The sequence below is a fragment of the Coccinella septempunctata genome, chromosome 4 (assembly GCF_907165205.1).
Source record: "Coccinella septempunctata chromosome 4, icCocSept1.1, whole genome shotgun sequence".
NCBI classification, from domain to species: Eukaryota; Metazoa; Arthropoda; class Insecta; order Coleoptera; family Coccinellidae; genus Coccinella; species Coccinella septempunctata.
The window spans coordinates 16001945-16014669 of record NC_058192.1 but is presented as its reverse complement, the minus strand read 5'-3'; the positions used below and the strand labels follow the sequence as shown (position 1 = coordinate 16014669).

Below are 12725 nucleotides of genomic sequence, written 5' to 3'. Positions count from 1 at the left end.
ACAAATTGATTAATGAATGAACAAAACAATCACAGCAGGTTTCATAGAACTTTGACTTTCCAAACAACAATTTGACAGTCAGTCGATTCCCAAATGGAAATCAATAAAACCTCTGCATTTCTGAATATATTGAAAGAGTAGCGATTGAGAATCATTGAATGGACTTATAAAGATCATAATTTCCCCTTAATAGGCCGTTCATGCAAGGGATGCTTTCTGCATACAACAATTTACGTGGATGAACAGTTCTCAATTAACCTGCATAAAATGTTCACTGCACATGGTGCAGTTAGTAGTGTTTGCGGAAGTAATTGTCTTCAAGCCCTGAGAATTTTACCCACTTCGGAGCACTGAAAATTAGAATCAATGAATGACCGATTCACATGTTACGAGTTTTGATACTAACGTTTCCAATTTCCTTAGTTCAGTGAAAAACATAATCTCGGAAAATCCATTTTATTATTTGATCCACAGTTCTTCACAATTCAATAATTCTGAACAATATTTTGGTGTTTTTACCAAGAAATGAGGCCAAAAAATTCAATAATCAGCAGAGCTAGATAAACAAAAAGCGGTACGAGAATCAAAACATTCAGAACTTCTTTGATCAAAATGGACGTCTGAAATCTTACAAAATTTAATGTGTTTCTGCAAATGGCACTCAAATTAATATTTTAACCAGTCCTAACTTCTTGAAAACACGCTTGACACACAGATGGCGCTCAAATCGCTTTAGTCGCCTCGTTTCCCATCTTTCTACTCTATAATTTTTGCTTATAACGGATTTGGTTCGGCTAAGTTCGCCAAAGTCAAGGTTTTCCTGACATCACATGTCATTTCCGTCTCACTCTTGCTTTACACATTTTGGAACAGAAATACCGGAACGATCTACTTTACGCACGTATCATATACCCAGAGGACGCGAATCCTTCACAGGCAATATATGAAAAACATCACTGCTCGGAAAACACAAATCCAACACTTTTATTTACATTCGTTTGTGGGTGATCCATCCTTCACGTTGTTGACAAAGGATGAGGGAGTGACGGTCACAAAACCTATTCGACCTTTTCCTCTCGTATTGAAATGATATATTTTACGTCGGAAGGACTATACTAAATCTTTCGATTTAGAAAACGGCGGGTCAATGCCAGAAGACCTGTAATAAATTTAGGGCGAGCTTTCATAAAAAATGGTTCGAATAGCACCGGTGCATTAAACATACATACAAATGGAATGAAATTTTTAAACAAATTTATCATCACTTTTTCGAGCTTGCATAGAAATTGACATATGAAAGACTGTCATAAGTGTCATACCTCAATATGAAGAGAGTTTTCTCATCTGAGGTCAAGGAAGACGTCTTTTCTTTCTAGGAATTCTCGAGTTTAGTTGTCCTCCTGCTGAAACCGTCCACAATAGATCGTTTTCCGTGTCTCCTCGACCAATGTTTACGGTCTCTTCAGGAGCGCAAATAAAAGGGACGGTGTAGTAAAAAAGGCGTTCCAAAGGGGCCATAATAATGTGCGAACCGCACAACTAACATAAAAATAACAATAAAGTATACCTTCCATCTAGCGAACTGCCGAATTGTGGTAAACAACTCAAATAAGTGAAGGAGGATCCCCAGGATCAACCGAGAAAATGCGATTATTTCCGTCAACTCTCGCCAGCTATAGATACCAATAACAATTATTTCTGTTTTATGAGCTTTTTTACTTTCGCTCTAATTGAAATGTATTTCAGAATTACCTTCATGATCTGATCCATTTGGTCCTCATCGCTCTACACGTTTCATTGTACAAAGAAAGTTAACTACATGTTTTCCCTAAATTATCTGTTATTCATTTCGAATTTCAAGACCGTTAGTTGCAGCTAAATGTGAGATTTTCTCTTTTGAAGAAGGTTCATGGGCCTTAGATTTACAATCAGCAATTTTCATAATAGTTTACTGAAACTATTATATATTGCTGATTCTACGAGGATGAATTGATATCAAATAAGCCTAGACCAGTTCCATGAATAAAAAAATATTACATTACCATAGCAACGAACAATAACTCATTAAAAGTGTCAGTGTGTACTTTGAGATTAAAAAAGTAAACCAGAGTTACCCAATGAATTAAAAGAAAGAAGATGTACACCGAAATTGTGACAATCGAAAAATTGGAGTATCGAGCCATCATCAAGTACCTGTATTTAAATGGGTTAAGAGGTAAGCAGATTTACGAAGATATGGTTAATACCCTTGATGATCAATGTCCTTCGTATGCGACCGTGGAAAATTGGACTGCAAGCTTCAAAAGAGGTAAATTTTGTATCGAAGATGATGACCGATCGGGAAGGCCAGTTTCTGTGTCAGTCCCCGAAAATATCGATGCAGTTTATGACATGATTTTATCAGACCGTCGAATTGGGCTGAAACGGATATCTGAAGCACTGAATATTTGATACGAACGCGTTTATTATATAGTTCACGTCAATTTGGACAAAAACAAAATTGCTGCAAAAGGGATCCCTAAGTATTCGAATGTTGACCAAAAGCGTGCAAGGGTAGAAGCATCGCGTTCGATCTTTGCTCGATGTGAAAACGATTTAGACTTCTTAAACCGTATTGTTACTATGGATGAGACTTCGGTGCATTTCCACGATCCAGAAACAAAGTAACAACCGATGGAATGGCAACACTCTGGTTCTCCAAGACCTAAGTAGTTTCCTGTCCAAAAATCTGCTGGAATAGTTCTTGCTTCAGTTTTTTGGGATTGCCATGGAGTAATCATGATTGATTTTCTGGATAAGGGTAGAACATTAACCGGAGATATATATTCGACATTACTGACCACTCTACTGGAAAAAATTAAAGAGAAAAGCCGCGGAAAGCTATCCAAAAGTGTTTTGTTCTTGCAGGACAACGCCCCTGCACACAAATCTCATGTTGCCCTGCAAAAAATTCGTGATTTAGGGTTTGAATTACTAGAACACCTCCCTTATTCACCAGATTTCGCTCCATCTGACTATCATCTCTTTCCTCAACTGAAAAAATGTTTAAAAGATCATAAATTTTTTTTCCAACGAGGAGGTAATAAAAGCTGTAGAGGTCAGGTTTGCAAAGCAAGAAGAAACATTGTTTTTGAAAGGTCGTTGCAGATTCGCTGTAATAAATGTATTCAATTAAGAGGAGAGTGTGTATTGAGTAATAAAATATTATGATATTGAAATTTTGTTTGGTTCTATAGTAGGCTAAGAATTTTTTAATATATCCTCGTATTGTTTAAATATCGAATGCTAAGGAACAGTATGTTGATTACAACCAACATTATTGAACTTAAACGTCAAGAAGAGGATTCATAGTCTCCTTGAAACAGAAGTTTTCATTAACATAACCAAGTAATATGCTCTTTCACTAGTTCTTGAGAAGAGACTTTTCATAAAGAAGCTCTTCTCTAATATCTTCATCAAATCATATAGTTCTTGTTTTTCTCAACTCCATTATGCATTATTTTTTGAGTCCTTTGTAGACATTGAAGTCTTGGTTAATTGCTATATCCCCCATTTATACTGCACTCTTTTGAATATCTTCTTCGGACTTCTGAGAGTTCTGTTACAGATCAGAGCTGCCTGATATCTTGCCTGATTGACACCTGAATCCTTTGCTACTAATGCACCTCTGTTGTTTTTCTTTACCGAATCAATCTGGGTAATTTTGTCCAGCTCAGCATTATTTATACTTCAGTTTATTACGCAGGACTGCATAGGTATTCATGGATATTTTTTTAAGAAAAACTTATCATGAAGAGAAACCATCCTTTCATATCTCCAAGAAAATGGAAAACTAACCTCCAACCGTTCGGAAAATGCTTGGTGAATATCGGTCGTGCGATTGATTCCCAATTTACATATAAATACGAAGTTTTACAGGCATCGGCTACCCCTCGACACCCCTTACAGCTTCTTGAATTATAAGATCGATTTCCGTCTTCCCTATCCTATAAAATAACGTTTCAAAAATGGGTTTTATGATGTGTGAACTTCGCCTCTCGTTAGACGCAGAAATTTGTATTCAAGCAGTTGCAGTAGCATATGCTGGGAATAACGGGTTCGGGGAAATAATGAACTTACGCTGGATATCGAATGTCCTCCATATGATTCCACGGCCTCCTGAATGGTTTTTCTGCTATAAAAACCGAAGAGAATCTTTGTAGGCTTCAGAATTTTAACACATACACAGAGAATAGGGCACTTGTGGAAGGAAAGAATTATGATATTATGAAAATGATATGAAATGGGCTGTGTGAGATCAAACGTGTTTTAGTTTATACCGAGAAATGTGTAAAGCAACAATAATATTCACTTTGCAATGGTAGATAGCAATAAAAATTGTTCAAGTTGTGTGAAGTATTAATTGACAATCTGACTTCAATGGTCAGCGATTGTTGTACCGGCAGAACGAAATTTTCATTTAGTCTCGGCAAAAATTCTCTTCAGCATGAGCTAGCTAGACGAATTTGTGGCACCAAGCCTCCTAGTCGGGTGGAACATTTTTAATTCGAATGGGAAGTGACTGCATGCAAAAAAAAGAGTCTTCATACTTTGTCCATAGACAATAGAATGAAAAACTCGACTCACCAGGATAAAATTCATTTCAACCTTCGAAAAAAGAACCTAATTTTATTATTGATTTCGAAGATATCTGCACTACTTCACAATTTTATCTTACCGTCGAAGAGGGCTAAGACTCAATATTTCATTGTACATATAGCTTATGTCATATTAGTTGAAAGAAATATTTATTTCGAAATATACCTCCGAATATCTCAATACAGCATCGCATTCTATGCAGAAAGCTAATATAGGGACACTCTTATTCTTCCTTAGAGTCCTTAAAAGCTTCGCTTCAAAAAATCTGCTGAGGAACTTATGTATGTATAGGTATATGTACTATGACTGTTCAGACTAGGTTAATGAGGGTATACCAATAAAATTGCTATATTTACTCTTCGCAAAGAGGTGAAAATGCAATTACTTACCTCAATGGGCTTAAGAAGAAACCTGTCTATTCTCCACTTGTCTGGTAGCCGTAAGGGGGTTCCAAAGAAAAGGAAAACAGGGAACTAATTAACCTTCCTTCTGTACCGGCTTCGTGGTTATCACCTCACTGATATAGATGACACAAGGTAGTCACTCAAAGTAGCTCAATGTCTCTTTAGTTCTACAAATAGATTATTTCAACAGAGATGACAAACTGCGATGTATAAGAAGATCACTCTGTTTTTTAAAAACTTTTCAGAGCGTTCGGCGACGATATTTATACCTATTGTTGTGATGATTGACAGACGACAGTTTGTTTTCTGCTCGCGAGAAGTCGCCACCAACTGGGACAAATTCCGCCTCACAGTCCCGAGTCAGGCGACCTAACATCATCACGATTTAGACAATCTTCTTCTGGGTCGAACCTGCCACAGTCGTCGTTAAAATGGAATGAATATGGTAACAATAATAGCACTTTGTCAACATAAGCAGTTTCAATAAACAATTTTCTTCAGTTTCAATGGCACGATAGAACAATTTTTTCAAGTGACTCGATGCAACTAATCAGATAGACTCGCAGCTACTGAACATTTCATTGTCTATCAATATGTTTATGTTTTGTTCGGTTTTTCTGATGCCGTAGCCACCTTTCACAGTCACGTACTTGAAATTCAATGAAACTTTGTCGAACTTCTAGAGGTTGTAGCTCAGCTATCTTGGATATTTCGTATACCTACACAGTTTTTAGTGAAATGACATATTTTGATTACTTCCACTTGCTGTCAAAAAAAGCCTCACCTTTGAGATCACCCTGTTTACGTGAGTATAAGAGGAGTTGCTTCAAGTTATCCGAAGGTGTTATTACTAACCCCTTATCTGCCAATAGGAGTTTCTTCTTTGCTCCTTGTTTTATTCAATTTGTTGTGTGAAATCGGTGAGGTTTTCTTCTTCGCCCCTGAATTGGTAGAAGCATGGCTGGATTTCAACACCATCTGTGAGTTCTGCAGTAAGTAGTAAGTAGAATGAATAAAATGAAGGTTTAGGGAAATGCTTGTATGGAAAAATCTCCAAAAGAAGTTCCCAAGTTAGGTATAGCATAGCCTATATATTAGGAGCACCAGCAGAAGAACTTGAGTACGCAGGTAAAAGCAGGTTATTATATCAAACTCCGATATCTGTCTAATTTTCCCAAATGAATGGTGGAAGAATGGAAGGTTCTCCATTCAAGTCCCGTTTCTTTCGGCCTTTTGTCGTTCCGCAGAAGCCACAATGGATGCGTCCGACACCGGGAACGGCACAAAAACGAATAGCCTCGTATATCGCCCACGGGCCGCAGTTTCAGACGCGAAACTGGAAACGATGGAACTTATACAGTCCTGAAATATTATCGCGATTTTTTCCCGAAGGTCCTCTTCCCTCCGCGTTTGTTGGCTCACAATCGGGTCGTGACATATTTCGGATAGTGGTGGACATTATGTGTCGTAAATCCGTCGAGCTGTATGCAAATGCGACCGCCGCTTTTTACGGGATTACAAAAATTCGGGATTCCACGAGAGTATGGGCCAGCTTTGTCGGATGAGGAACAAGTTGTCTGTATTCGGATTTATGTGAGGGAGAACGGACTCCGAAAGCTGGACCTCGATGTTTCTAAATGTCATATTTCACGTAAGTGCGGTAAAAGGAATGAATGGTGTTCGAAAAAATTCGATTTTGTTTGAATTCTCCAAGTGATACTACAAAGAATCTTCATTATCCATTATTCTATTTTGAGTGTTCCTTCGACCGTAGTACTGACAATTCGAATGAATTTTAGACTGGTACAACAGTTAAACAACCAATAGGGAGTACTCCTTCTGACTGAAATGTATTTTTTATGAAATATATCTGAAACGTCACATTTTGAAATAACCATTTCAACCGTTTCCCAAAAAAAAAATTTTTCAAGTACTTAAAAATGAAAAATAAAAATGGGTATTTAAAATTTAAAGCGTTTCGTCGCTATGGCACAAGTTGGCAACATCGACTGAAATATGCCTTGATAATAAAGGAAAAGAAATACACTATCTTGATCAGATAGACAAGGATGGCTGTCTATGAAGTCTACGACGAACGAGGAAGGTCGTGAAATTTTATGGGATTTTCATGGCCGGTTGCTGTTGAGGCTCGCCAGTGAGTAGGCGCCTTATCAACAGCTGTTATTTTATGAATAAGCCATTGTTCTTTTTATTTTCTAGTAGGCGCTGTTACCAAATCGTAAACTAGAAACGAAACGATTTGAATTTTAAAAGCTCATATTTGAAGAATGATTTTGAATAGTTTCTGCGGTGCATTTGAAAAATTCATGAATTCATGAATGAAACTCATAATTATTCAGTTTAAACTTGCATATACTGTGATAAACCAAATTGAGGAGAATTTCCCATTGCTGTCATCATATCATTATAGATACCTATATCTCATCAATTCAAAATACAGGATGAGTCTTTGACTCGTACAAATATTTCAACAGTGGATTTTGGAGGTCAGAAGAAACACTATTTTATTATACCATATTTTCCGATTTGGCCCTGAAATGAAGATATAGCCATTTCAAATTTTCATATTGAGCTGTTCCACCCCTGGAAAAACACAATTACCTTCGGAATAACTAGCTAAATTTTTGACACTACACATCTGTGGATCTAGCTTTCAGACAGAGTTGTATTCAGTCAATTTTCGAACTTTCACAGATACCTAGTTTTTAATTTTGAGAGTTGCATTCGAATATTTCGAATTTCACAGATATTTTTTCATTTTTGAACAGCAAATTACTCGAAAAAGGCGCATTATACGAGAAAATATGAAGAATGATTGTATTTTACAAAACGTTTAAATATTCATTAGATAGCGTCCACCTTGTTTTAAGAGTTGGGTTCTTCGAATTTTTGGTAGGTTTATGGTACGTAATGGTCATAATGAGAACTGGAAGCCGAAGGTGATATCTTGTGTTCGAAAAAGATTAATCAAATATGTACATAAATGAAAAACTATATTTCGAAATTCATTTCATTCGATAAAATCTTTTATGGTTTTTCAACAGCCTGTATTTGTTTAATCGAGTCAATTTGAAAAAACTGGTAGGAAAAAAGTGTTTATTTTGACCTCAAGAATCTAATGTTAAATTATTCGTACGAGTCAAAGACTCACCCCGTATATGTTATAACTGTATATCTTATATCAAAAATGATTGTGGTCTCTGGTGTCATAATATGGCAACGGTCCAACGGTCGTGTCAACTATCCCATCCCTAAATGGCCAAAATCTGAATTTTTTCGGAGGATGCAAATATCTTGGTATTGCACTGGATAGTGAACTCAACTGGAAAAAATGCATTGATAAAACTCACAGCTGCTATTGCCTGATAAGGCTCTTCGGGAAGACTGAGATGTATAAACCAGATAAAGAACTGTGGTAATTGTAGGCCCGGTTTTAACCTTTGCGTCTCTAGTATAGTCGACAAAAATCGAATAGATCACCACAAGCAAATCGCAATGGTTGCAGACATTGGCAATGGCTTGCCTATGTTGGCGTTACGTGAGTTGGTAGCCTTTATTCCTATATCAGTGCTAAATGTCATACTTATCCTGCCTCCTTCTTACATGTCTGTAAATGTAGCACGCGAGATACTTTGAATCTTCTCAAGCGGTAGCTTGAGTAAGCGTATAGAATGGTAGAATTAAAGTTTTGAACAAAAAACCAGACTTGTTTCGATATTATTGCCAACACTCGTGGTATTACCCTCGACAATTTAGTCATGCGCATTCTGAATATCATTCCTGCATCAAATTATTACCTGTATTGCTATGCCCCTTCAATATTTTCAGGAATGAAAATGTTTCAGCGATTTCATTCTGGATATCGATTGACTAGTCAAATTGTTGGTCACACAATCAAAGTTTTGTGAAACCAGGCGCGAAGGTAGTAAAGTTAGTGCAAACTATTGTTACGATATATCATAATCGAATTAAATTTCGAAATGGGGCAGATATCGAAATGAGATTGCCTTATCCTGAAAACTTCATTGAAATTGGAAGAAAAACGATTTAGAAAGATATTTCAGGAACTGAGCTCAAATGAGTTCATCACGAAAAAAAAACGCGCATATTGTTGATTAATTCTAATCTGGAATGCGCGAACTGAACTTTTATATTCACCTGAAATTTTCAGGCAACCGCTGCTCAGGGGAATAACACCAATAAAAGTTACTCTACCTTTTTCATTGTTCCAATTCTGCTTGGACCCTCTGAGATTCACTCAACACATTCAGGAAAATTGCCGGGTCTAGATATTATGTAAATTCCGAATTGAATTAAACGTCGAAAAGTCGGAAGGAAAGGAATTTTGGTAACTTAATCAGTGGAACTGATGACTGAACGGATATTTTCAGGGGATATGAGAGAGTTCCTTCTATATACGAAGTTGAAATTATGAAATGATTCATTGAACATGATTTTTTGATCATTCTTTTGAAGAATACCAGCTGGAAAAATGAGATACACGACTACTACACATTACACCTTCGGCGACATTTTGAATTTACTATAACGTGCTGGTGCTCTCAGAAAAATTCTTTGCGAGTAGCCTTTGAAATTCTGCAGGTTAACGTAATTCTTAGCTTCTGCTAAACCATTTTTCAGGTGAACTGTCGTGTGAGCGTTAGTTGTTTTATTGAAATTATCTGGAAATAATAAAGGTGGTTCTTATCGACCTTCAACGAAAATTCATTATTGAATTTTATTTCATAAATGGGCAGAAAATAGAAGGCTAAATATTTTATTGGTAAATGATTCAGCGACTTCAGGATCGAGTATATCAATGTTACTATCATTATTCTTTTCAACGTTTCCCGATGTGTTAGAGTTTCTTGTGAAAACTGAAGTGTTTGATAAAGATTGAAAGTGGTCGTGTTATCAGAAAATTTGAGATGTTGGTTACCCTCAATCTTTATCCAGTGGTAACCTCTATAACCAACCTCATTCGAAATTCAATTTTTCAAACACCAATTTTTGGTACTGAAGACAAGAATCATTGAAAAATGCATCTAGTTAACGAAGATACTTTCATTTTGAATATGTCAAGAAGGTGTGAAAAGTGTTTGGAGGAAAGAGGAGGACTTTTCCTGCAAGCAGAGTTGTAAAGAACTCTGAAATCCAAAAATCATTCTAATGAAAATGTTGTAATTCAGTCTCCAATTCCATCAAGTATTGGTGTTACTGTGATATATTCATTTTTCTGAAAAAGTACAACCGTAGGTACAAAAAACTTAATAACTTGATTTACTTAAGACATATGAGAGAAGCCATACCAGAAAACACAACAGGAAAGTATGTCACAGCAACCAGAAACATAAAGGAAATATAATGGAACAGCACATAGGCGTAATATCATTGAAAGTCAAGATATCATGAGTGAAAACATCATGAAATAATAACTTTTTCAAATATCCGACACTTGGATAGTGTGCAATGACTTTTATTGGATGAATAATGTTGATGGGCAAGTACAGCAAGATTGCAATCGATCATAAAGTTGAAATGAAATAGAACAATTGAAGAGTTTCTGCAAACGAGACATAGTTTTAGCACTATCTCGATATTATTGGTGAATTCCTGAAGATTAACTTCACTTAGTTTAATGTAGAATGATTTCTCATACCATAGATATCTAGAGAAACTATAGCAGATAACTTCTATTGAAGACTTGATCCCAAAACATCATCTAAAATCGAATTGAATATATTCCCCAATTTATTCGCTACACTACACAAACTCATGAAATCGATGGCGATGTGAATCATCTGGAAATCTCCTTCGGATCTGAATAATGTACAAACATAAATTTCAGAAGGTGGAAATATAATTCAGAATCAGATCAACGAAGCGTAAAGCGTTATTGGGAGCTATAGAGATGAAATATATCTCGTATAGAATCTTTCGGCGTTCTCTTCGCAACATAGTATCGCAAAAAATTCGAAACGATCTAACAGTTCTTCATATTTCTGCACAATTGATTAGATACTTTCGTGCGTGCGTATGGGGACAGTATCAATAATCCAGTTCCCCGTTGTCTTCTCTCATTCCTTTCTGTCGACAGTTTGAGAAGTCAATCGGATATCCATCGTTTATCATAATCTATTTTTTCGATTCCCGGAACTCCTATGGATAGCACTTTAAATTTATGTAATTTCTTCAATACTTCTGGACATTCTTTTTCTTCAGTTCCATGTCCACTACAATCGTAAATTATTGGAGAAATTAAAGCTCAGCTTGAATCCAGAATTCAATGTTTCATCTCTGAAATGAACATTAACAACAAAAGTTAATTGAAACTTTTTTGCATTTCAGTGTCTTCCGAAACCCGCCATCCTGTCATTGTCTACATTCATGGTGAATCATTCGAGTGGAACTCTGGAAACTCATACGATGGAAGTGTTTTGGCGTCCTATGCCGACCTAGTTGTGGTCACTTTGAATTATAGGCTAGGTATCTTAGGTGAGTTGTGTGAAGAATTGAATTCAGTAGTCAACTCGAGCTTTCCAATTGATTTCAGGTTTCCTCAATGCGAATCCTGCACCTCATCTGAAGGCCAGGGTGGCTAACTACGGGCTTATGGACCAGATAGCTGCTCTCCATTGGATCCAGAAGAACATCGCTCTTTTTGGAGGAGATCCCAGTAACGTAACTTTAGTAGGACATGGATCTGGTGCAGCATGTATCAACTTCCTCATGATCTCCCCCACGGTCATGCCAGGCCTGTTCCACAGAGCCATTTTGCTCAGCGGATCAGCCCTCTCATCCTGGGCCTTGGTAGAGGACCCTGTCAATTATGCCGTCAAGTTAGCAAGGGAAGTCAATTGTACGATACCGGAAGACGTCGGGAAAGACCATGAGATGATTGTGGATTGCCTTAGAGACGCACCTCTGGATCACCTCCTGCATGCTGATGTGTCACCCCCGGCTTACTTGAGTAGTTTCGGACCTAGTGTTGATGGTGTTGTGATCAAGACTGACTTCGCGAAAGAACTAGTTACGTACTTCAAACCCTCCGAATTGCAAAGCTTCGTGGGTGCTGTGAACGCTAACATGAAGCGGAGCGAAGCCACGATAACTCCCAGGGCCAACAACCCTTACGATCTCTTATTCGGTGTCGTCACCAGTGAGGCTTTGTGGAGGTTCTCCTCTAACGACATCCAATCGGGTTTCGAGGGCGAACGTAGAGACAAAATTATAAGGACTTATGTGCGGAACGCGTACACTTACCATCTAAGCGAGATATTCTTCACGGTTGTAAATGAGTACACGGACTGGGAGAGGACGGTGCAGCATCCGATCAACACCAGGGACGCCACGGTGCAGGCGTTGAGCGACGCCCAATATGTGGCGCCCCTGGTGCAGACCGGGGATCTGTTGAGTGTTAAGACGGCGCAGAATGAAAAGGACCAGGTGGATTCGAAGACGTTCTTTTACGTGTTCGATTATCAGACGAAGGAAGGTGACTATCCCCAGGTGAGTGAATACATTAAGATTACGTCGGAAAAAAGTTCACTGGAAGTTGGCCTCATGAAAAATTTGTCATATTTTCTTGCGCCAAACAATGTGTATCGATGTTTCATTCATCATTCCTTGCCTCTCCACATATATTCCTAAAAAACATTCTTT

At 37.5% G+C, this 12725-nt stretch overlaps 1 protein-coding gene across 1 annotated transcript in view; it reads left to right on the top strand.

Moving 5' to 3' along the window:
- Positions 1-12725, top strand: part of LOC123311928 (neuroligin-4, X-linked-like) — a 190780-nt gene that overhangs the window by 115318 nt on the left and 62737 nt on the right. The window contains exons 3-4 of the mRNA XM_044896060.1: positions 11412-11558; positions 11617-12572. Coding sequence (XP_044751995.1) covers positions 11412-11558; positions 11617-12572 — 1103 coding nt within the window. The remainder of the gene's footprint in view (positions 1-11411; positions 11559-11616; positions 12573-12725) is intronic.